The 25,348-nt window shown below is 42.6% G+C and overlaps 5 protein-coding genes across 7 annotated transcripts in view; 3 read left to right on the forward strand and 2 right to left on the reverse strand.

Annotated features, from left to right (window-relative positions):
- Positions 1 to 377: 377 nt before the first annotated feature.
- On the reverse strand, positions 378 to 4,932 carry yju2b (YJU2 splicing factor homolog B). Of its 2 annotated transcripts, none has more exons than XM_047341727.1 (10): positions 4,845 to 4,932; positions 3,556 to 3,602; positions 3,391 to 3,444; positions 3,215 to 3,297; positions 2,727 to 2,782; positions 2,583 to 2,643; positions 2,293 to 2,435; positions 1,880 to 2,052; positions 1,554 to 1,692; positions 378 to 1,125 (listed from the first exon to the last, which is right to left on the reverse strand). In XM_047341727.1, the coding sequence occupies exons 2-10, from the start codon at positions 3,556 to 3,558 to the stop codon at positions 638 to 640; spliced, it is 1,200 nt and encodes a 399-aa protein (XP_047197683.1). In that variant the 5' UTR covers positions 3,559 to 3,602; positions 4,845 to 4,932; the 3' UTR covers positions 378 to 637. The 2 variants fall into 2 exon arrangements, with proteins under 2 accessions (XP_047197683.1, XP_034999153.1); XM_035143262.2 differs by having other exon boundaries at positions 4,771 to 4,859.
- LOC118099078 (transcription factor IIIA-like) lies at positions 4,793 to 6,432 on the forward strand. The gene has a single exon (XM_035143353.2). The coding sequence runs from the start codon at positions 4,984 to 4,986 to the stop codon at positions 6,064 to 6,066; it is 1,083 nt and encodes a 360-aa protein (XP_034999244.1). The 5' UTR covers positions 4,793 to 4,983; the 3' UTR covers positions 6,067 to 6,432.
- A 9,577-nt stretch (positions 6,433 to 16,009) lies between these two features.
- On the forward strand, positions 16,010 to 17,092 carry LOC118117797 (persephin). Its single transcript, XM_035170352.2, has 2 exons — positions 16,010 to 16,088; positions 16,293 to 17,092. The coding sequence occupies exons 1-2, from the start codon at positions 16,010 to 16,012 to the stop codon at positions 16,757 to 16,759; spliced, it is 546 nt and encodes a 181-aa protein (XP_035026243.1). The 3' UTR covers positions 16,760 to 17,092.
- A 618-nt stretch (positions 17,093 to 17,710) lies between these two features.
- Positions 17,711 to 21,161, reverse strand: wdr83 (WD repeat domain containing 83). 2 transcript variants are annotated; one of them, XM_035143494.2, is made up of 10 exons: positions 21,081 to 21,161; positions 20,563 to 20,673; positions 19,936 to 20,056; positions 19,688 to 19,793; positions 19,554 to 19,602; positions 19,178 to 19,304; positions 18,936 to 19,003; positions 18,646 to 18,754; positions 18,294 to 18,408; positions 17,711 to 18,041 (listed from the first exon to the last, which is right to left on the reverse strand). In XM_035143494.2, exons 2-10 carry the CDS (start codon positions 20,663 to 20,665, stop codon positions 17,886 to 17,888), a joined length of 954 nt encoding a protein of 317 aa, XP_034999385.1. In that variant the 5' UTR covers positions 20,666 to 20,673; positions 21,081 to 21,161; the 3' UTR covers positions 17,711 to 17,885. The 2 variants fall into 2 exon arrangements, with proteins under 2 accessions (XP_034999385.1, XP_034999374.1); XM_035143483.2 differs by having other exon boundaries at positions 20,972 to 21,151.
- A 462-nt stretch (positions 21,162 to 21,623) lies between these two features.
- wdr83os (WD repeat domain 83 opposite strand) overlaps positions 21,624 to 25,348 on the forward strand; it is a 3,773-nt gene continuing 48 nt past the window's right edge. Inside the window, exons 1-4 of the mRNA XM_035144097.2 lie at positions 21,624 to 21,787; positions 22,203 to 22,308; positions 23,184 to 23,281; positions 24,997 to 25,348. The exon at positions 24,997 to 25,348 is cut by the window's right edge and continues 48 nt beyond it. Coding sequence (XP_034999988.1) covers positions 21,738 to 21,787; positions 22,203 to 22,308; positions 23,184 to 23,281; positions 24,997 to 25,063 — 321 coding nt within the window. The 5' untranslated portion in view covers positions 21,624 to 21,737 and the 3' untranslated portion in view covers positions 25,064 to 25,348. The remainder of the gene's footprint in view (positions 21,788 to 22,202; positions 22,309 to 23,183; positions 23,282 to 24,996) is intronic.

Raw genomic sequence — 25,348 nt, forward strand, 5'->3', positions numbered from 1 at the left:
TGAGATAGGATATTGAACTGAAATCATTACTCAAACATGATCCAGAAAAACGGATTTTCTGATAGAATGATTTCTGAAAGACAATAACAAGGTTTCACAGATTTGATCAAATAGATATTTTAAGCAGATTTTGGGTAACATGGGTCAGATAAAACCGTGGTTCTAAAATGTGGGTCCGTAAAAGCTTTCCAGATTCATCCATTAAGATTATAGTGATATATGAGTATTCTGTTCTGACATAGTGAAAATATAAGAAACTAGTACATGTATAATATCTTTCTAATTTCTCTGGTGTCATTCTGTCGTAAACAATTAAGTAGAAGTGTAAACTAATAGTCAAATTATTCCGAGGGACATACATGAGAGGAACCCTGGAATATTTCTCATCATGTTTTAATTGAGAATCTCTGCAATAAAACACCTTAAACATTTCGAAGAAACTTAAATGTCACACGACACTTGTACATTTTGAAAACCTTTTATGCTTTAAAAGACATTTTGATTCCAGATGTTTCGTTAAGAATATGTGTCCGTACTGTACAACCAGACTGACGAGTGAAAGTGAAAATATAAATTATATCAAAATAACACGATGTGGCCTCCATTGTCCTGTTGAACACTTCAGTGAGGAGCAGCCTCATTGTCCAGGGTCTGAATCTGAATCGCTGTAGTCGGCCACCAGGGATGTGACTGGTCCTCTGCTTCTGTCCTTCTCTTTCTCAAAGTCCTCTGCGTTCATCAGTCCTCCATCCACTTCCTCTGTGGTTTTAACTCTGTCGTTCGTCTCTGCTGCTTCCTGACCCGCTCGTGTGGGTCTAACAACTGACTCTGGGTGCTCACATTTTGTCTGAGCAACCTCACCAACACATGTGTCGACTTCAGGGTCTGACTTCCTGCGGGTGACGGTGGCACGGGGTTCGGTTTTGATGCTATTTCCTCCTGGCCGTTTTATGATCAGCTGGGTGGGGGAGGAGCTGAGGGCTTTGGCCACCTTTGCTTCTCTCCCCTGCAGGACCAGCTTTTGGATCAGACTGCCTGAAGCCGTCCCTGGTGTGGCTGTGGTGGAGTTGAACCATGAACGGGAGGAGATCTCTTTCCGCTTGCTGTGCTTCTTGTCCTCATAGGCTGATAGGGGACAGAAAAGAGTTCCATTAAATAGAATTCAAGGTTTGCTCTGTGAAATTGCATGTGGTAAACTAGGCCATGGGACAACGAGGAGTTTGATCTGATTCTTTGTGCTGATTGAGGATGTCTTTCTGTTTACATGAAGTTAATCTACTGTGTATTGTAACGTTTTCATCCCATTCTATTTGTTTGTTTGATAGTCGGCAGGATTACGCGGAAATTACTGTACGAATTACCACGAAACTTGGTGAAGACTAATTCATGGACCTTGATGGAAAAAAGCCATATTTAAAAGGACTGATATCTGCGAGTGTGTGACATTTGGTGTGAGTTGAATTTAGGGATTCATGGGGTGTGGACATTTTCCCACCGGGCAATAAGAGAATAAGTCCCAAGACGCTTGTTCAACCAAAGTGTGTGTTGCTTACAGTCGGGGGCCTGGTAGGTGAGTAGAGCAGCCAGTTTCTTGTCCTCCTCCTTCTCTGGCAGCAGTGGGATGGACAGGTTTGTCCTCATCCTCACAGCATTGTCCTTCTCCTCCTGCTCGGCCAGAACTCTCTTCTGGGTCTGCAACAATGTTCAAAGCAGAGACATGAGTTAAGTGACATAACGCAATCTCACTGGCGGAACATCAATATTTCAAGTCCTGCTATGACTCATTTTATGGTGGTTAATTGGACAGAAAATGAGTTGAACTCTTTGCATGAACTTCTCCATATGTTCACAGGAATAACGTTAGAAGTAAATATCTTACTCTGAACTTCGTGCGAAGAGTGCTGTTGAGCTGGAAGTCGTCCCTCCAGCCAGACTGGTGGTCCTGGATCTCAGACAGGGAGGGCAGAGCCTTTTTCAGCTTCTCTTTGTCTTTTCCACCATGATCCAGCTTGAACATAGCATCTGTCTCCAGCTTCTCCTTCTCTGCTCGCTCTGCACAGTGAGACAGGAGAGAGAGTAGATGAGGGGCAGAGAACGAGCAGAGGAAAGAAAAGCAGGAAGGCTGTGTCCTTGTGAAAGACAGTGTCATCCCTCAAAAGAAAAGTCTTAAAATCTGCAGCCCCACAATAGTGAGTATATAAATAAACCTAAAGACATAGATTTAGAATGGCTAGAATGGTTCAAGAAACAGTCATATGAGTTTTTAATTGATATCTAACATGAATCCCGGACCTGTGGTGAGGATCTGCTCATTTTCTGCCATGTCCCAGCGCTCCTCTTTCCTGTTTGCTCCGCTCATTATCAGGTAGTCGCAGGTCGCCGGGTCAGTCTGCATCTCAATGTAGTTGACACACAGGTGGCACTTCATCCTGAACCTGGTTTTGTAAACATCAAAAGTTGTTCAGTCCCTTTGTCAGAGGGGTTTATTATGATTTTCTGATGTTTAACGAGGTTCTGTCAACTGGAGAATAACTGGAGCATAACACAGGATTCAGCAGCCGACCCAGTCTGTCTGTGGTTACCTGTAGATTGGCGTGGTGTAGTAGTTCCCCACTTTCTTCTTCTCTGCATTGTAACGGACCCCTGTACCAACACAACATCAGGGTTATGGATATGAAGACAGCTGGTGATACTAAGCCGCACAAAATGTTTGTCTCCACACTTACCCATGCCAATGTGATTCTTGCAGCCTTCACACCAGATGTTGTAGGGCATCTCAAACCTAAAAGAACACAGTTGGGTTTGGTATAGACGACAACTCTGATAAAGATTCAAAGTGAATTTACCTCCTGTCATTATCTTTTGCAGTCTGACATTATGTGCTTAATAATACATCAAACTAATGATGGAGATTAATTGAAGTTTCATCTCCTCATGTTTATTGAAATAAAAGAAATACACACTTATATTCATCAGTCGACTCTAAATTCGCTTTTATCATCAACATAGATATTTATGGTTCTAAAGAATCACCTGAAGGTTCAATTGCACAGTAGATCTTGTACCAGTAAATTACTTCTTTAAATAAGTCCTCTGAAGATGTTAAACACTAACAAACCTGATAACAAATATCTGTTAACACGTATATATGTTGTATATGTACATCTACGTGTGCATGTGACAACACTTTACCTGTATATACGCGTGTACTAACCTGATGATGAGAATGCCCTGAGACAGCTTCCTGGCCCTCTCCCTGAGAGCATGGGTTTTATGGTAGCCGTTGAGTGATCCATGCTAAAGTCAAAGAATGGTGGAAAATCAGTATCTACACACAAAGTTAAATTAAAGACACAGACACACACTGTGTTACTGTATGATCATACACACCTTGGCCGGGTCAAAATCTGGAGGGTAGTATTTGTTGGTTCCTTTTCTCTCACCCTTTCAAAAGACAAGACAGAAAAACAGCAGCGCATTAGAAGTTGAGTATTTAATCATTAATCCTTGTGATTCATTACATCTCGCCAGAAGCACGTGGAGATCGTGGCTCACCATGGTGACGCCTGCGTGTCCGCCCCACAAGAGATGGATTCACGTTTCTGTCGGCAGATAGAAAGAAGTCGAGTCACTGACCACATACTGTCACATTTCAGAATCAGAGGCAAACATAATGGTTTGATCTCCAGGAGTAAATTAGGTTTCACTGCAGTCGCTCCAGCCAAGAACTGAAATATATACAGACAAAGACAAGACTCATATAGTTAGTCTTGTATTCTAAGCTATGTTAGTCTCATGCACAACTGTGTATAGCTTCAGTTATATATCTTTAAATCTGTATTTATATTTGGCTTCAATACTTTGCCTCGGTTACTTGTGTCTTTCAATCACCTTATACTTCAAATATTGTACTGTCAATATGTCTGTCTGTCTGTCTGTCTATCTACCTGTCTGTCTGTCTATCTATCTATCTGTCTACCTGTCTGTCTATCTGTCTATCTACCTACCTGTCTGTCTGTCTGTCTGTCTATCTATCTATCTATCTACCTGTCTGTCTGTCTATCTATCTATCTACCTGTCTGTCTGTCTGTCTATCTACCTGTCTGTCTATCTATCTATTTATCTACATGTCTGTCTGTCTATCTACCTGTCTGTCTGTCTATCTATTTATCTATCTATCTATCTATCTACCTGTCTGTCTGTCTATCTATCTATCTATCTATCTATCTACCTGTCTGTCTGTCTATATCACCTGTCTGTCTATCTATTTGTCTATCTATCTATCTACCTGTCTATCTATTATCTATCTATCTATCTGGTCTGTCTGTCTGTTGTGTCTATCATCATCTACCTATCTACCTGTCTGTCTATTTATCTACATGTCTGTCTATCTACCTACCTGTCTGTCTGTCTGTCTACTCACAACAACGTTAGTTCTCTGTAGCTAACGAACACTAAGTTGAACTCTCTCACATCTGACGGGTGAGTAAAGTGTTAATTGATTTTAAGCGCTGACATAGTTTCACGTTTTCTTTAACAAATTCAAATCGTCAGATTTCTTTCGCAGAGTTTGTCGTGAGTTGCATCGTAGCTAGCATAGCGAGCTAACATTAGCAGGAGCTAGCTTGCGCTGTAACGTTAGCCTCCTCCTCGTGCGTGTGAATGCGACACGACACAACAACTGAACATACGAACTGTTCATTCAATTCAAATACGCGACTGTCAATTTTATTTTTTTAAGTAAAAAAAATTAGCAAACAAAATTCTTACAAATTCTCCTGAAGCTGCACAAACTGCTAACAACCACACGCAAGGGCCGATGGGTAATAAAACGTCATATTTACGTTCCGGAAGTCGGGTGAAGTTGTAGCAGGAAGTGCCGGCGTCAGACGGACAACGTGCGGGGAGCGGAAGCGTCACAGGACAGTAGGAGAAGAAACACATCGATCCATCTGTTATTGATTATCTGTCAATGCCGCTGACATGGAGTCGAACCCGCAGCCGCACAAACGCTTCATCTGCTCGTTCCCCGCCTGCTCCGCCGCCTACAACAAACAGTGGAAGCTGGACGCGCACTTGTGTAAACACACGGGAGTGAGGCCGTACGCGTGCGAGCGGGACGGCTGCGGTAAGTCCTTCTGCACCCAGCACCACCTGCTCCGGCACCAGCTCAGCCACAGCGGGGACAGACCGTTCCCCTGCCCCGTGCCCGGCTGCTCCCAGGCCTTCACCACCAACTGCAACCGCACCAGGCACACGAGCCGCGTGCACAGCCAGGAGCAGAAGACGTACGTGTGCAGGTTCGAGGGCTGCGGGCTCGAGTTCAGGAAGAACAAGCAGCTGAAGTCCCACGTGTGTGAGCAGCACACGCAGCTGCCCCCCTACCAGTGCACGTATGAAGGCTGCCACATGCGATTCACCTTCCCCAGCAAGCTGAAGCGCCACGAGAAGGTGCACAGAGGTTACGCCTGCGAGGAGGAGGGCTGCAGCTTCAGGGCCAAGACCTGGACCGAGCACCTGAAGCACAGGAAGGAGCAGCACAGGCCCGTCCTGAGGTGTGAGCAGTGCAGCAAGGTGTTCAGGGACTCGTGGTTCCTGCAGCAGCATCAGCGCGTCCACTCTGACGTGCGGCTCGTCTTCAAGTGCCCCAGGGACGGCTGCGACAGGTCGTTCACCCAGATCTTCAACCTGCAGAGCCACATCAACTCCTTCCACGAGGAGCTGCAGCCCTTCGCCTGCACGCACCCGGGCTGCGGGAAGACCTTCGCCATGAAGCAGAGTCTCCAGCGCCACAGCGTTGCACACGACCCGGAGAGGAGGAAGCTGAAGAAGCCGAGGAAATCCAAACCCAGAAGATCTCTTGCTTCCAAGTTGAGTGGTTACACAGAAGCAAAGAAGCTTCAGGAGCCTGAATCGGGCTCCAGAGGGTCAGCTGAGAAAAGCTGTGATCCGCCCGGCCCGGTGGAGCTGGTGTCCCTCCTGCAGGATGCGTCCCTGCTGTACAGCCCGGCTGTGGTGGACACACATGGACTCACCAGTGCCCTGACTACTCCTTTATCAGTGTAGAGTTCACACCAGAATGTGAACAGACAACCTTTATAATGTAATTTCTTACCCGTTGTATTAGGTTTGAGTGAGTGTCTGCGTCTCTGTATGAGTGTTTGTGTACAAGTACTTCTGTTAATGCTCTTTCTAAAAAAAATGAATTGAGTATAAACTTGAGGTCTTCATGCAGGAATGTGTCTGGTCCAGGTGATCCGTCCCTCTGTGTGGTGGCAACTGTATTGTTCCTCTATGAATGTTTATTCATAACATCAATATATCTGTCATTTGTATTTAAGAGTATATTTTGTATACAATTTGTTTTGCTTTCAACACAAAAATCTAACTTTCCAGAAGAAGTGTTTGAATAAATCCTGTGAATGGAACGAGTTTCCCTTTTTTATATTGTCCTTTTTAGATGGGTGATCCCAAATGTAATATCCTGTAGTGAGTCTCTAAGAGCGCAAGTGAGAATAGATTTATTCATCATTGGAGCTGTAAACAAACTGTGTGTATTCACTCCGAAGGTTCCTCGTCCCGAGTTGTGAAGTTGTTGGTTTCAATTTGTGTGTTGAGGTGAAGTTGGAATGTGGTAAAATCACGACGCGTTGTATTTATGTTCAGTGTTTAAAGAAACGTAAAAAACCTTTTTCCATATTTGCATGTGAACGAAGAGCAAAGAAAAGGATCTGGTTTGACAGGTAGATCATTTCAAACACGTACGTTAATCATGAAAATGTCTGTATTGGCCGACAAGTGGTCTTAGGAGCTTGTGAGAGTTACGCGTAAAGTTTGCAAGTGAAGAACATTTAAGTTCACATTAGAAGCAGCTTTTACTTGGCAACTCTTGTACCAAAAAGTTTTGCTGAATTATTTCAACATCACACGAACACACAAAACTAACAAAACTCTTTCTGTGGGAGAAACTGACATGTGGCTTTGGATTTCTAGATCCTGACTGATACAGTTTTTAATCGTCTATTACATGTTATCTTCTTTGGGTATTGGGGCCATTTAATAGCAAAAAAAACCAAATCACATTTTAAAAATACATTTGTAATGTTACGAGAAAAGTCATAATATTAACAATAGTCTTAATTTTAGGCTGTGTCATGTTTGAGGGGTCGATATCAGAAGACCAGTCTCATGTGTTTTAAATGAGGAATGTGGTGCAGCTTGTTATGTTAAACTTATTAGTATAAGTTTCACTAATCATAAAATACATCAAGTATCGGGACAAGATTGTGTAAGAAACTGAGTGTGTTCTGAAGAAAGAACCACACAGACCTTGTTGGTTGCTGGTTAGAGATGAAACGGTGTGAAGATTATGCGTCATGATTATGGTGACCTTTATTATTACGTTTACCGGTGTTATAGCGGTATTGTTAAAATGTGCTGAACATGTTCAAAAAGTACTGATACACAAACGGAAGTAATTTTTCAAATCTATTTTATCAATCAAAATAATATGGCACCATGCAAAACCAAGAAGGAAGGAAACTTTCTGTAATGCAGGTTTAACAAATGTGCTTATTAAAGCAACACAATGTGCACGATGAACAAAGTATGTGCATCTAAGAACAATACAACCACATATGCACCATTCATCTCACAGCCATGGAGGTTACTATTTGGTTAATGCACAATCTTTTGGAATCACATGTCCCAAGTATGTTCAGGTTTCCACATCCCGCCCGGTGTCCGCATACTTTTGGCCATGTGGTCGATGTGTTTCTCAGTCTTATGTCATCATGGTCCAGGAGTCTCCAGGCTGATGTCACAGATCTCCAGCCAGAGCAGGGGTGTGTAGCTGTCAGTGAAACCAGCGGCGTTCACAGGTCGGGTTTCCAATGAAAACCTGCAGATTCCTCAGCCATGATCACACTCGGCGGAGCATCTCGGCTCTGAGCTGCAGATTTACAGCGTCAGCAGGAGCGGACACAGACCCTGTGTGCGAGCTCGAGATTCCGAGGCTAAATCCTCTCTGAATATTTCCAGTTACTGGAGGGCTGCTTCCCTGCATTCCTGGCCCTCTCGCTCGGCTCAGACGATCCCTACATGGACTGACTGTCTGACCAGCTCACCCAGGAATGTGTAGCAGAACCCGTCCAATTAGTATCCACACAGTCCCAAAGTGACATGTACCGTCCGGTCGTCATTTGCTTCCTGCGTGGCCACAGGTCATTTCTGGGAACAAGCTCAGATTTGGTGACGCTGCTTCAAATCGTGTCTCTAACGCTTCAGTTGAAAACATTTTGGGATAAAACTATCACCGCCTTTTCCCCCATTCAGTTTGATTAGTTTCTCATTTATAAGTCTTCATTTGAACTTTAGATCTCACAGTCTCATACCTTAACCGCTCCATAACTTTTCTGCTCTATTTTTACCTCTGCTTATCAGTTGTGGCATTAACTCAGGCTACATTTAGCTCAGTCTGGAGTCATACCTGAGCGTTACAGTCTGTCTGTCTGTGGGCTGCTGTTAATCTAACACATCAGTGGGGCTTCAACAGAAAGAAAAACATCCCGACAGGTAAGATAATAAGGTTTTTTTAAGTGGTCGTTATGTGACGAGGAGCAGAAAGTTAAATCACGTCTTTTAATGAAGTTAAAAAATCCGTTGTAGAAGCCTCAACCCAATCGTCTTTCACTTCAACTGCCACGCTCAGGTTATGATGTGCCTCAGGGATTTATCTAGTTTCCGTGATAACAGGAGGTCGGCACAGAGGAAGCGGTGCATCATAAACGACATATGTTTCTGATGCATATGTCTGCTTGGTGAAATAAATGTGCTGAACGTGCAGGAATGCAGAGGAGACAGTGATGGGAGGAGGGATTCCACCCTGAAAAGTCTGTGATGTCTTGAACAAAAAAAGTAGACTAGACACCAGATGATGCTGATGTTCACGTAGGGAGCCATCCATGGCACGGAAGCTCCAGAAGCTGAGTTGTTGCCGCGGCAAAAGAAACTGGGTAGAAAAGCATCAGAGTGTTGATACATCATATTGTGCGTGAGCTGTTTGCACTACAATCTGTCAATGGAGCCTTTTTGTATCGGAAGGATTTCTTAACTATGTCATCCTGATGACTCCGTCTTGTCCCTGGTCCTGTGGGATGCAGAGACACCTGGAGAAATGCATTTTGAACAATGATATGACATCTTTTTCTGACTTCTTCACCTATATGAAATCATATAATTGGAAATCATTGTCGGGTCAATGTTACCTTCATTGATTGATCGGCGCCAAATCATGTGGAGATAAACGCCCCATAGACAGCTGGTCACCGTGACGACCCTCTCCACCCTGTCCGCCTGCTTCTTGCAGGTCCTGGAGTTGGGCGTGGCCGAGTGTCATCAGTCAGGTGACATCACCTGCTGGTTTGTGAGCTTATGTTCTGAAGCCAGTCGGACATTTGGTCCAGCGCCATCTTGGCTTTTTGAAACCAGAAGTTATCATGTTTGGAGGCGGAGCCTGCCTGAGTGTGAGGACACTGCACGCCCACCGACACCTGCACCTATTGGACACTATAGCTGTCAATCACACTGGTATCCACGCCCCAATGCATACGGTGCTTTATGGTCTATTTGACTCTGAATGTATCATCATTCACTAAATGAACATCAGCTGTATTGAAGAAGACTTGAAACTAGAGATTGAGACATAAACTCCTGAGGAAAACGTTAAAAAACAAGTGGAGTCGCCCTCTGCTTTATTAAAGACTCTATCGGAGCTTAGTTCTGGTTCTTTTTCCTCAGTCACCTTGGACACTTCCTCACTCCTGCACCCACCTACACGTCTGACATCTCTGACTTCATACCACGTTATTAGTTTAAATTGTCCTCCTGTTTAATTTGTTTCTTGGTCTGGTTGTGTGTGTCTAACCTCTCGTATCATGATCATTAGGCCCAAATTGTTGCTTTGCACATAGAGATTATATTATTTGTTGAGTATTGTTAGAGGTTTAAAAGGTCATTAGATCTGAAAAATGGATGATTTGAGAACAGGTAGGGAATCTAAGCTCTAAAGTGGTGGAAGAAATGTAACATCTGATGGTGCCTGTTTCAAATGAGGGGCTGTGTCGGTCGGCGTGTTTGAACTGTATGAAGTGTTGTCAACATTCTGCATCTTTTCTTCTTTTTCCTCCCCTTCTTTTACAGAAAATGATGCCACGTTCTTTCCATTCCTGTCGTCTGACGGCGCGGAATTCCAGACTGGCTCTGCAGGCCCTCATCCAACAGGATCGCTCTATCTCCGCTGTGTTTCTCCCACCACCTCTTCTGCTGTCCCGCCGTCTTTCCACCTCTCACTCGGCCCTCAACCTCCCATCTCTCGAGAGGTGGAAGGAATGTGTCGGGCCCTTTGCCCTTTCCATGCAAATTACTGGGAAATGGAAGCTTTCCGTGAGTGGGGTTTCAATTGCGTGAGCAGAGATTGTAAATAACGTGTATTTACAAAAAGTTCCAGAAAAGAGGAGGGTGTGCATTTACACAGTGGCAGCTACTGTATAAGCAACCCAGTAAAATCAAAGCTTGAGTTTAGTTTAATTTATTTCCCTTTTCTGTTTTTACATTTCTGCCTATAGTGAGTTTTAAAGAAGTACGGTTAGAACTGAGAAGGAGAAGTTCAGCAGGCTCCTCACCTCCACTTTTAGGTTCTTAAGATCAAACACGTCAGCTTGTTCACGCCATCGACTCAAGCTTCACACAATTTCATGCATTCATAAATGTCTTATCTCACTTTGCAAAGGTCACCAAGCATTAATTCACAGCCTGTCATGGAAAATCCAAGCACATAAAACAAGAATTCAAAGTAATTAAGAAATAGAAACGTTATATACAATAACAAAATGCATTCCATCAATCCATTGTCTTCTGTTTATCTGGGCTTGTGTCCAGCTCTTGATGGGGGATCCCGAGATGTTCCCAAGCCTGATGGGATATGTTGTCCTTCCAGAGAGTTGTGGGTCGACCCCGGGGTCTCCTTGTGCCCAGTAAACCTCCATTCTTACTTTTTTAATGTACTTGTGCAATATGCCCCTTAATCCAGATTCTATTGTCCATGGAATACAGATAATTCAAATACATGTGCAGTATGTGCATATTCATGTTTTCTGTCTTTTATTTCGCAGGATTACGCAAAAACTACAGAAGAGATACAGGTCAGAGAAGAAGTCAGAAATGTTTGGTGTGGATCCAGGAACTTTCTTTCTCTTTCTCCAACATTGTGAAATAGTTTGTTTTGCAACATGTTCATTGATTTCTTAGAGAGCAATTAATGGATCTCTAGGAAAAATAATATCTGTAATTGTGTTAAATTTGGTGTAGAAAAAAATCTGTATCTAGTGAATTTGAATGTAGTTTTCTTGAATAGACTGTTGGCCTTGTCGGAGGTAAACAGTCTCAGCTAGTTTTTTACTGGGATTGTTGGTTTTAATTCCTTAAGAAAACAATTATTTTTACCTCATCGTGTCTTCTGTGTTTTTCTTGTGCCTATATGTTGATTCTTAGACAGGTAATGATGGTCGGTCAGAAAAGAGGTGGAAGGGAAACTCCTGTCACTGTTGGTCTCTGATGTTTGAGGTGAACGGCCTCGATCTTTCTCCTGCTGTCGACTGACCTTTGACCCTTTTCCCAGTTCCCTCTTCAGGTCATGTGACGACACCTGAACATAAAGCCCTTTGAAACACACACTGTTCCTTAACGTCAGGAATGAAACGACTTCTGTGCAGGTGGAGTTGTGACTTCAGTCGCTGGATCCCCTCTCATGCAGCTCAGGTGCTTTAATACTGAACAATACCAAGATTGTGTGTTGAACATGAACATTCATTTAAAAAAGCATCTCTATTGTAGACGGACTTCTTCTGAGGAGGAAAGAGGATGAAGGCGGTAAACATTTACATGGTAAAAAAAGGACAAATTCGCTAAAGTTAGAATCAGACTGATTGAGAGGCCTGGACTTAAACAGAGGAAGAACTCGCTTAAAGACACACGGCCGTTTCTCATCGGAAATTAGTAATTTAGTGCAGAAACTTAATCCTCGAGAGAATTCCTGGCAGTAAATTATCTGCACCGATATCAGTTCAAGATCTGGAGATGATTCCTTTCTAATTCATATCAACAGAGCTATAATACATGAGAAATGGGTCTTTTTAACTGTGATAAATAAACCTCGATTCTCACTGGACACACTCCTCTTGTCTGTAAGTGAAACCAGGAGCTGGGTCTTCACAAAACCCAGAGAAATTAATGTTCTGTGTTATGAAAACTGTTTTTATTCACTGGATTTTATGTATTTTTATTAATATACAAACAGCTTGAGTCACTTATCTTTTACTGAAGCATCAGTTCCTTTGCCTATTTGTTGTCCCAACTGCTTTTGCTTCTATTCACCTTTTGAAATTATTTCTTTGACTCACGTTTGAGATGTGATGTTTTTGCAGGATCACACAAAAACTACTGAACAGATTTCCATGGAACTTGGTGGAAGGATGGGACACGGGCCAAGAATGGACTCAGTGGTGCAGCTTGACTGAGACTGTTGAGGCCTTGGGAGAGGCACACACTCTGTTTGGTGCCATTCTAGTTTGCATTGTAATGTTTATACGATGTTTGTCTCTTTTTATGTTTTTAGTTTATTATGTGAATTGTTGTTGTGTATGAAATGTGCTTTATGTCGAAATTAAGTACAGAATTCAAATTGATTTCCTGCCCGTAACATTTTGATAAATAGGTTAGTGCAGTATTGCCGAATGGTAAATGGTCTGTACACTGTAAAGAATTGACTGTAGAATTAACAGTAAATACCTGGCAAAAAAGTTGTCAATAAAGTACTGTAAACTTACTGTTAATTACTGTAAAAAGAATTACAGTATATTACAGGATACGTTTTACAGTTTTTTGTTGTATATAAATTACAGCAATTTCTTGTTTGTTTTTTTTACAGAAAACCGCAATTACTTGTAATCTAGTTTACAACATTACCTTGTATTCTATTCAGATTACAGAAGTTACCTGGCAACTAAAGTTGCCAATAAATAGCTGTTAATACCTCACAATACAATATGATGTTGTACAATTGTTTTAGTTATTTTTTTACATTAGCAGTTTTGCAAATTATGCATACTGTGAGGTATTTTGAATGAGACCAGGCATACTGTTTATCCAAAATTCATCTACATTGCACTAAAGTCTTTTCACCTGTTAAATAAAAACGGAGCCAGAGCTGCAACAAAATAAAACTTTTATTGACACTCAATACAGTTTCACAACGTTTTAAGAACATGGTGTCCTTTTTTTCAGAAAAGCTCTTAAACGTAAATTATACATCTCAGGACACCGGCCACCCAGTGGAATTCACATTGACCAGAGTTTCAACATAAATGAAAACCAAAACCTTCAGTAAAATAATTTGTTGTGCATTCATTAGCCTACATAAATTAGCAAATTAACATGCATAGTGGATCACAATATACAGCTTTTAATTTTATGAAATGAGCTTTTCTGTTTGAAGTGCTTTATAAACATTAATCTAAGACATACCTTCGGTTTGCCAAGCTGAGAAGCTGAGAAGCCTCGACACTGGACAGGTGTGATGTTGGCAGGGAGATCCTCCTCTTTGATGAACTGCAGGTCAGATCTGGATTCCACTCCAATGCTTGGGACTGTAGTTTGTCCTCTGGTAGGCTGGGTAATACCACCAACACAGCTTGTCTGATGTCCTCCCCCAGTACTGACATGTCAGTATATATCTGGGAGGGAGTGGTGAGATATAATCACTGATGTGCCATTCAGCTTGTACACATTAATGGACAATAATCAAGGAGATCTTCTTGCTTAACACACATGTAGTTTGAGACCTGGACCACCTCTGTTAGACTGTGAATACCCAGATCAGCAAGTTCCACAGCCAACTGCCCCCCCCCCACCATAAAGTAGACAAGATGAATGCCAAATGTTCAAAACACGACTTAGCTACAATAATGGGAAACTGCAGTCACTGACTGTTCAATTTAGGCCCAATCCCATTTCACCCAGCTAGCGCGCTAGCATGCTAGTTTTAGCGCGCTAGCGTTAGCATTCTAGTTTTAGCGCGATGTTACTGAGCTTAACTGCTCCTCTCATAACAAAGCATCCTGGTAGGGTTGCAATTTGTTACAGTGTACTTTATATAGATGCTTCTCTAGTCTTGTTTAAGGCTCAAAGCGCTTTACAGTACAGTTTGGCCATTCACCCATTCACACACACTTTCATCACGTAGGCAGCACTTTTTCGATGAGGGGCCATTCAGGGTTCAGCATCTTGCCCAAGGATACTTCAGCATGCAGATGGGGAAGACTGGGAATCGAACGGCCGACCTTCAGGTTGGAGGACGACCGATCCCAGGAGCCCCCGAAGTGCCAAGATACTGAAGCCCAAATGGCTTCGGCTGTGTGATTAAAGTGTGATAGAGAAAGTGATGCACTGTATGAACGTGTGTGTGAGTAGGTGAATGACAAAACACAGTTCGAGCTGTAAAGAGCTTTGAGTTTCATCAAGACCAGAAAAGCTCTTTATAAAAACAGACAATTTCACTTTGACAGCTGGCTCAAGTGTTCACAGGTTGGAACCTGGCGGCCGGTTGGAGTTTAGATGTTCCCACTGCGTCTGTGTGGGTTTTCTCTGGCTTCCTCCTTTAGTCCATTAAGTTGATTGGTGACTCTTAATTGAGTGTGGATTGTAGTTTGTGGGCTCTGTGTACTCCGCCTCGTGCCCAATGTGAGCTGGGATTGGTTCTAGCCCCCGTGACCCTCAAAGGATAGATAGGTATTAAAAACGGAGGGATGGATTTCATGCTCGTTTAAAAACCTCGCAGACGTTCTGAAAACACTTTTCTACGTCTCTAGTTTTCACTTTCTTTTTTACTCATCATACCTTTGAACAGAAAAACACAGGTGCCATAAATAACATAAACAGTGGCTCCTTTCATTTCACTCCAGAACAAAATGTCAAAATGTTCCCTAAAACAGGCCCCGAATAAATTTCACATGCTTGGCTACTCACAAATGAATTTGTGTTCATTTCAGCATCACTTGCTAAATAAGGTGCACTGAGGTGCCTGACCTGCGCCTGGAACTCAGTCCAAATATGCACTCTTCTTCTTGCAAAATCCAAATTCCACCGGCTGACTATCTGTTCGGGCCCTATAACCGTTACATAATGCATATTCTACATATTCTACATGTCAGCCTCACATTGCTAATGAAATCCCTCAATTTATGGACCAGCTCAAGACGAGTCACCCATTGTGGAATGTCTGCTGAAACAGGCCCATGTTGTGTTATAACCTCCCTTTCTTATCTGGCATTTGACCCTAAAAAGATTTTGGTTGTTTGCTTTGCTTTTCCTCGGCTGTGATGTTTAGAACGAGAAAAGTGACAAATACAGAATACAACAGGGGCCTGTTATTTTAAGACATTCCACATGGACTCTTCTTTCTTTTACATTGATAAAGTTCCACCTCTGAACGTTATCGCTCTCGTCTTGTCTCGCTTCCTATCTGCAGGTTCATTCATCACACATACTTCTCTGCATCATCTATGTGACATCATTGTCCGCTCCTTAGCAGCTCTTAAGAAACCTCAGGGAATCCATAGTGCCACTGGCCAACATCCTCTGGAAAAACATCTGGGAGAAACTCAACAATAAACCAGTGATTTACACCAATTAGATAATCCCAACAGGACAAATTCTGGGTCAAGCGCCCGCCTGCCCTCCTACGCTCCCTGTCAGGCTCAGGTGAGTGGGATAGTCTGTTGGCAAGTAACGGGTTAGCGTCTGTCTCATCCCTTCACCCCCCTTTATCTCCGAGGGCTATATATTGGAGGTCGTGACTCGTCTGCATCTTAAGCATCACTCGCACCCGCAGACACACAAACCCAACACGTGTCTGGTTCACTGAGCGACAGCGCAGACGAGGAGAAGACTAGCGATGAGGTCCCTGCTGAAGCTGGTTGTGGTTCTGTTTTGCGTCCAGAGGGGAGAGGGCCGCTGGATGGGGTCACTGATCGGTAAGTGCTGGCTGAGGGTCGTGATGACCTATGACCTTTTGTCTAAAATCTAGCCGTGTGTTAAATATTATGTCTAGACTTGGAAATCTATCACATTTAACTTTAATTGTCTGCTCCTCAAAAGCTTTTTATTTTTTGTGAAAGTCTAAATAACTGGTATTTAAATTTGTATTGATTTTCTATTACTCTTTCTGTCTTTTCTAGATCAGACACAGGAAACACCATCTCCACACACGTCTCCAAATGCAGACAGAGGAAGTGGATATCCGTCTGAAGAAGACAGACAAACAGAAGCTTCAGGAGTCCAGCCATCGCCCAATCCCATCATCCCGATGCCAGTCCGCTCACGCCGCTCGACTCTAGACCCCCAGTGCGGCCTGCGCTCCATCCTGCTGCAGGTGCGGGACCTCGGGCTCGGCTACGACTCGGACGAGACCGTCCTCTTCAAGTACTGCAGTGGGACGTGTCCCCGGGTTCGCTCCAACCACGACCTCACCCTCACCAACCTGCTGCTCAGTGGGGTGCTGCCCCACCCGGCACCCGGGGAGCAGTGGCACAACACGCCCTGCTGCAGGCCCACCCACCACGAGGACATGGCCTTCCTGGACAACTCGCACCGCTGGCACAAGGTGGAGAAGCTGTCGGCCGCCGGCTGCAGCTGTGTGGGTTAGATGGCTGAGAGTAGATGGGAGAAGGGTGGCGTTGAAAGGGCGGAGGGGAGGAAAGAAGGTGTGTATGATAGCTTGTGACGACAAAGCGATTCCGAGGGGACAAGTTTGCTGCCAGGTTTTTTTGTAATGTCTGTAAATGAAGAGTTTAACTTCATGATGGAAGGAAGCTGAAACCTTTTCTTATGAAATGAGCACAAAATTAAGCTATTGTCACGTTTAGGTGAAAGAATCCAGTTTTTCTATTGAAAAGTTGAGTGGCCTTGTGGGACTCACTACGATAATAATTACTTTATTTAAATTTTATCCTGATAACAGTCGAGCTATAAAAAAAGAATCAGGCAGCTTTTCTTAGTTTATGAACATTCTGCATTTGAGAAAAGGGTTTTTCTTTATCTGTCGCCAGCAAAAAAATACATTATGAAATTGACGTGTGTTCTTCAAATGTAAATACTTGTACTTTAAGTATTGTTCATATCAGCTGGTTTGAACCTACTCTGAATCTTAACCTCAGAGTAGGAATGTTAACCTGCCTTAAGAGCAGAAGAGAAACATGAAGCTACAACAAACTACTTGATTGTTTTTATAAATAAGCTCACATGTATTTATTTAAAACCTTCAGAGCAATTTTGAAAGTTACAAATAGAGCAGATCAAATGTACGAAGCTGCGTAGACGCAACGTCTGGTTTGACGAACGCAGCCGAGTGAAGTTCTTTACAGTTCAGACGTATTCATCAACCAGCCACAGTTTAGAAAATGTATTTATGTAAGATAAGTTATTTATTTATTTGACGTCGTCCTCTCGTCATGCTGATTAATTTATTTTGTAATGTGCTCATGTCTACATTCATTGTGTGTAAAGTTCCTAATAAAGATCAACCTGTACAGAAAGAATCAGTATTTGTGGTCAGTTCATTTCGAGTGAAAAGAGAAATTACACAATTTGGAAAATGTTTATAATCAAGTTTTTTTTTTATTAAAAATATACAAAGATACAAAAATCTAAGTCCTGGATTATTTCTCAAAGACTAACGAATCCCTCTTAGATTCACATCCCGATCATGTACTGTTTCGGTCCGTGAGCAAAAGTTCAGCCTTTAGTTACTGGAAACAGAAAGTCCACCGAGTCTATGTGTCCATCACGTCCTCCTCCGTGTCCTCTGGCTCCGCCCCCCACACCTGGACACGCCCCTCCATGGCGGTGAGGAGGCACGTCTCTGTGGGGTGGAAGGACAGCGACTGGACCACAGCTTCTCCCACGAGCAGCTTCAAGGTCAAAGAGCCCTGGAGGTCAGAGAGTCGGGAAAAACATTAGAGGTACTTTCTAGAACTGTGTCAAATATACAGTCTGACCGGATTTGGATTGACTTTGATTCAACTGGACGTGGAGCATCATCACATTCACATTATTTTCTACCATATAGTCACACAGATGGGCCACAGGCTGCTGATTTCTAGCTTTCCCCTGTCGTCAGTAAATTCTGTCCACTGTTCTGTGAATTACTCTTATGATAGTAAATGAAGGTGGATGCTGACCTCCACCAGGTCCCAGAAGTAGACGTGTCCGTCCTCAGAGCAGCTCAGGACATGTGTGTCTTTACTGGACAGACAGCAGTCCAGCTTGTAGCCCTTCATCTTATGTCCTGTAAACCTGAGAGAAACAAACGAAACAAGGCCTCAACATTTCTATGTGACAGTAAACTTCCCAGGAACCTTTTCTAATCTTTAAATTTTCGTTTTATTGCAGCTGTGTCAAGATTGATGTCGAGTCGCCTCTGCAGTGTTTTAGTTGGTAGTTTTGAAGACTTTCTATCAAAGGGTTTTGTTAACCTGCTCTAATACTGTCTTCCATGTTTTATCATTTGAAACGAGACTGAACATCACTCACTCTCCCAACATTTCCCCGGTGCTCTTATCCAGTAGTCGGACCGTTGAATCCAAACTGGAGCTCAGCGTGCACTGACCGTCTTGACTGAAACAAACGCACGTGATGGGACCTGGAACACACACAAGTTTAAGATTATGTTTATAACCAACTCACATTTTCAGATGTTTTTGCTTGGTGACATAACGTCACTTCCCGGTGTTATAGACTTAATAACGCTTCTATTACTCTGATCCTACTATTCTTGCTACTTTTCCAGTGAAAGTAATTTTCTTTAAAACATGTTGACTGACTGTTGATGAAGTCCACGTGCAGCTGACCCATCCTCAGGTCGTAGCGCCTCACTCTGCCGTCCACAGATCTGAACAGAAGATGATTTCAGAATAGTGAATTATTAAAGTCTGTGCCTAACTACAATGAAGGGGTGATGAAACTGGGGAAACATGTTTATTGCCAGTTAAGAATTTAAGCTGCAGCAGGAGAGAAGCAGTTTGTTGATTTGTGATTGATTCAAAATGCAAAAAGCTTTTCTCACCCTGTGAGCAGCTCGTGTTGCATCACCTTCAGGCTGCTGACGCCGTCCGTGGCCTCGTCCAAAACCTGGATGGGCTCAAATCTTCTGGACCTGGTGTCCCAGCACCGAACTGTCCCATCTATGGACCCTGGATGAAGAGACACACACACACACACATCATAACAAATACATATTTTACTCAGGAAATATAAAAACATTTAGAATCAGTTGAGGATCAGTATTAGTGTTGATGAGCTCTTGACAATTTAAAATAAATACGGACCACAAAACTCACCTCAGTGTTCAACTGGTAAGATATATTTCATATTACACATTGTGCTAAAAACAATATATAGTGAATCATTCATTGATCGGAGGCTTTTTATTGAAAACTCACCAGACAAGATTACAGTTGCCTCCTCGTTAAACTGGACACAGTTGACTTTCTGTGAACAGAGAGTGATGTAAAAAAAACTGGACAAATACTTCTACAAAAACCGGAAACACAGAGTTATAATCCGCTGAACTGACCCCGGCATGACCTCTGAGTTTGCGTGTGACCTGTCCCGTGGCGACGTCCCACAGGATCACAGTCTTGTCTGAGCTGCAGGTGCAAATGAAGCTGTTGTCAAATGAGCTGCGGAAGAAAACAAAACACACGGTGATTCAGTTTCTCTTCTTTCTTCACGTTTTTACAGTTTACACTCATTCATTCGGCCATCTTGGTGCCATATCGCTAAAATAACTGTCCTGTGGAGGACGTCGTGAAATCAACTCACCCATCAGCATCCAGGACCTCGTATCCGTGGCCGCTGTACGACTTCAGCAGGGTCCCTCCGCTCACACTCCACAGCTTTAGAGACTTGTCACTGCCACAAGACAGCAGGTAGTTCCCATCAGCTGAGCAGGGAGACAGGACACAGGGGTAAACTATTGTGAATGAGACTAACATGGAGGGGTTCACACAAAGGCCTGATTACCAACTGGGAAAAGCCGGCAACTGTCTGGAAGCCAAAGAGCATTGAGCTCATGAGGACCACAATTACATTTGCACCACTGACTTGGAATCCTCCATTTCTTTACGAGCATTTCTGACAAACATTTCTTCAAGGATTTGTCCATAACATGTCTTAAAATAGGGAAAATGGGTTCATCGTGTTTCCATAAGTCCTGAGTGAACATGCTCAAATTACTTTTGCCTAGCAACAAATGAACAAATGTTTATTTGTGAATAACAGCAAACAAGTTTCTATGTCTTTCTGCTTTAACAGGTGTAAAGCTCAGATCCCAAACATCACTGTAATCTATCCATCTATCTACACTGGGGACATTTGCAGGATTAAGAATGACTTTCACATCTTGATGTTAAATCCTCTTCCTCCTGAGATGAGTCGGGTGTTTCTCACCGTTGAAGCGAACCGCCCTGACAGCTCCCTGCTGACAGTCGATGGTCCTGAGGAGATGCTGAGGAAGCTGAGGAGCCTGAGGTCTGGGCTGGGGGAACGACATGACACAGCCTGGTCCCCAGAAACCACAACATGCACATGTCAGAAACCACAACGACTTCCATCCCAGTAGGAACTCTTCTGAACCCCTGTTAGCTAGGTTAGCATCACTTCTCCCCACAGCAACACGACAGCACTGTTAGTTAATTCAACAGGACTCAGCTGGAAGCTGCTGGAGGAACCAGCTGAGTGACTTCACTTTGTGTGATTCTTGTATAAATGGGTTGAACAGTAGATTCAAACAGAACCAGCATGTTCAGATGTTTACCCAGTTAGCTGCTAACTAGTGCTACACACTCAGTTAACTTACCTAAACCAGGGTTAATATTGTGGGAGCGTCATGGATGATGTCCCCGATGCTACTGCTGATTAATAAATAGATGATTTATTAATATTGAAATGATTGAAATGAATCAAACCTCAGTTTATCATCTGCTTTCATTCCTCTGATCCATGTATGTGTTTGCTAGTTCGCGCAATGCACGCTGGGTTCACGCAGTCCTGTCAGAATAAAGGTTCAAACCCCATTTCCCCTTATTTAGGTTTCGTAAAGTTTATTTCACATAAATGAAAAGTTAAAAATACATTAAAATAAAATGAAATAAGTCTTAACTCATGTTAAAAACACAAATAAAATAAAATCTTCAATACATGTTATAAATATAAAATAAAACAAACAAAAACCAAAAAGTACAGTTCGTATATTTCAACAAATGCAACAATTTCAAATATGTTAACGTAAAAAAACCTATAGCTGATATAGCTAATACAAAGTTATAGCTAATAAAAAGTTTATTTTGTACAGATATATTGAGGAATTACTTTTCAACACTATATTGCAATACGATAAATATGGAATAATTAGTTTGATTATAATGATAAAAAAGGAGCTCTTATTGTGTAAAAACCCTCAGATATAAATCAGATATTTTGCCCTGCAGAGCGCTTTTATCTTAAAAGCCACCGGATATAGCTGTCCCCACTTCCGCCCTGTCGCCCTGGCCTGTCAGCTGTTCGCAGTCCCGGTGTTTAAAACCTCAGATTCACCCACAACAGGAGGTTTTCTGTCGGATACCATGACCTCTAACAACATGTCGGACCCGAAGAGACTAAATAAGATATTAAGGTTCGTGTTTTATAAAGAAAATCCAGCGTTAATTTGTGGAATTAGCTGCGTTTAGCTAACAAGCTAACGAGCTAACGAGCTAAACGTCATCACAGACCATGCCTGAAGAGATTAGCGATCATCTGACCCGGATGGAGGATTTAACCTTTAAATCAACCACATGATGATAGTTTCCTCGTGTTTAGTTGACTGTTAATTGTTGTGATGGTTTATGTTAAATGTTCATATGTTATAATTCTGCAGCCAGGGTCAGACATCTCGTGGGAACCTTCTGCAGAAACCTAGAGGCTGTTGTAGATCATGTTTTCACCCAGCCCTTACTGTATGGACTCAATAAGATGACGTTGTACTCTCAACGAGTGTCCTACCTGCGACATTATGTGTTTGGCTCATATATACGCTTGTGGTGCTGCAGGTACAAGCCCCCCAGCACCGAGTCCAACCCCACACTGGAAGACCCCACGCCTGACTACATGAACCTGCTGGGCATGATCTTCAGCATGTGTGGGCTGATGCTCAAGGTGACTCTCACACACGAACACACCCTCACACTCCACCTCTGTGACTCCCACATCTCCCACGTCTCCCTCAGATTGTATTCACGTGTGTGTTTGTGTGTCCAGACCTTGGTCCAGCCCAATTGTTCCATTTAGAAGATTAAAGGTAAACTCACCTTTCAGATGGAAGAATGAAGGTCAGCAGCAAGGTCACAGTAAATTGAAACAAAGAGAAGACAGCAGCTGGATAGTGGGACCTCCTCCCAGTCCAATACCAGATCATTTGATTAATTGTCTTTCCCTCAACAAAGAACTATTCTTACTCGTTGGCATCCATTTTTTCCTCTGTGCGCATTGCGTAGCTGAATATGCACGTCACCATGAAGTCAGAAAATGCTGTTGTATAGCGTAGTAATACATTACCAATAAGATTCGAGGCAGTTTATTTCGATTAACCAATCATTCGTCATCATATAAAAGCATTAGCGTTAGCATTGCCTGATTGGGGTTTATACATCGCCCCTTTTCTAAATATCATAAATTATTGATTAATTTATATTTTTAGGATTTATTAAGCAAAGACTGGAAATGACGTCCAGATGTTTTTTCGTGTCAGAAAGACATGAAGTGAACTGAATGTTTTACTACAGGTTTACAAAGTAATGGCACCAGCAAGCAAAGTACTGTGTGGATGTCAAGTGTTCATGAAGGACTTTCAGGGCTGAATTACTTCAGTAACTTGTACATCCATATGTGCTTGCCTATGTACAAACACCAAATTTAAGATAATCATGTACAATGTATTCAGTGCTGTTGTTAATTTACCTCTGTGTTCATCTCTCTCCAACGTAAAGCTTTGTTTCATCTTTGCTAACACAGCTTATCCATGTTTGTTTCAGTTGAAGTGGTGCGCTTGGATCGCAGTCTACTGCTCTTTCATCAGTTTTGCAAACTCCCGAAGCTCAGAGGACACCAAGCAGATGATGAGCAGCTTCATGTGAGTGTTCAATACAGAGATTGTAAATAAAGATGGACGGCACGTCTCCTCCACTTCCTTCCGCTATCCAGAAACAAAGCCATATATACCGGATTCAAACGCTGCTATCTTGCATCAAATGTCGTAATTTGGAGCCAGAGTCTGGATAGTATTGATCGGGAATGGAGGAGCAGTAGAAAGGTCCTGCAGATACACATGCTCGACCAATCCAGAGTCCGTCTCAGTCCTTACATTTGAGAGCCATCATGCCTTCCATCTTTACATACAGTCAAAGGTTCATATACACAGAATATTGAGTGTTTTCCCTGTGCACTATATTCAAACTCGTGTACTATTTTCTGAACTTACATATCTATGTGTTGTAGCTTCAGCACAGTACACAGCACAACACGCCTTTCTTTACCAGCAGTGTTGTACTGGGAGCTTTGTATCGTCGAGATCAGCAGAAAACATCTAAGATTAGTGAGTGCAGCTCTGTGGATGAAGAGCTGGCTGTCTACTGCCTTGGAGATAATTCAATATTATTTTTTATTGACTTCCACTTGAATCTCTTCTACTTGAAGAATTGGTCAAATCACATCATCGTTCTTTCAAAGTTGTGTTGTCCACAGAAACGATTCAAAGAAAATTACAATAACAAAATAGTGGATCACTTTAGTTCATCAGATCTTTTCCTTTACATATTTATCTTTATCTCTGTGTATTGCACATTTGGTTCTCTGTGTTTTATATTTAATTCTTGAATTAGCAGTTTTAATACTGTAGGTCAGACCTTGCTTGCGTCTGCCATTGAGACTTCAGATGAGCCAGCTCTAATGTCCAAAAGCTTTTAACTGTGTGACCTCCAGAGTTGGTACATTTCCATTTGCTTATGGAAGAGTACGACAGCAGGGGCACTTGTCCAGGGCCTCGCAGACAGATTTGCAATGAAGGAAAGAACCTCCTGCTCCATCGTCTAGATGAGGTTGTATTAAAGACGAGCTCGATGCACTCACAGTTTGGTAACACAAAATGTTTGGCTCAGCAAAGGATGTCAGACGATGAACGTAATGCACCGGCCTCATGTGCGTAGGAGCTGGTTCAAGGCCAGTTTTAGGACATTTGTCAATAGCCAAGTTATGATGTAGGTTTCCCTGTGTTATTAAACAAAGGTGAGTGAGTGCACAGGATGAAGGAGCAGTGGAGGGCTGGTGTGTCACTGGAGTTATCAGGTGAACCTGCCTAAGTTTGGGTGAATAGTCTTATAGTGGTTTCACATGGCTCAGGGGTGAATTCTTAAAAACGCTTCAATACGAATCAAACCTGAGCTCAGCTGCAATGCTTCATTGCTTGTAATCAAAATATGTAATTAAATAATGAAGAGAGCAGGAGTGTGTTTTATGCCTCATAAGCAATAATGAGATAAACTCCACAAACAAAAGTGCAAACAAGTAAAAAAAGGAGAGGCAGCAGAACTGTTCGTCTAAAACACGATAAAAATAAAAAACAAAACTGAATATAAAAATGAAGGTAGACTCCGGGTCTGGAAAGTGAAGCCTTTGTGAAAGTGTCTGAAATCTGGTACCACAATACAAAATAACACATTTTCTGTGTCAACTAAATTAATTTCTGAGCAAGAAACTAAGCAAGTTGTTCAGCGACTCTTGGAAGGTGATTTTTCAGACTGTATTTTTACACTTCACATGATGAGTTCTTCTCCCCTGTGCCGTCTGCAGGTTGTCCATCTCAGCAGTCGTCATGTCCTACCTCCAGAACCCACAGCCAATGTCGCCGCCATGGTAACCGAGGGCCAACCGCAGAAGAGCAAGCGAACCGCAGTGGGTGACGAGACAGCTGATCGGCCCCCGCGGGCCATTGGTGGGGGAAGAAGCAGAGACTGAAGGAGAGATAATTTGATAGAAAGAGAAGAAGAGACAGAAAACAGATGTCCACGAGAGGTAGACAATAAGGACAGTACGTCAAGATGGAGACAGCTAATGGTTTTTGACTGTGTTCTCATGTGTTTCTCTTTTTAATCTTTTCTAAGTCTTTTGGTTGTTGATGAAAACCTTGAAGTTTTACTCTTTT

Source organism: Hippoglossus stenolepis, chromosome 2 (assembly GCF_022539355.2).
Source record: "Hippoglossus stenolepis isolate QCI-W04-F060 chromosome 2, HSTE1.2, whole genome shotgun sequence".
NCBI classification, from domain to species: domain Eukaryota; kingdom Metazoa; phylum Chordata; class Actinopteri; order Pleuronectiformes; family Pleuronectidae; genus Hippoglossus; species Hippoglossus stenolepis.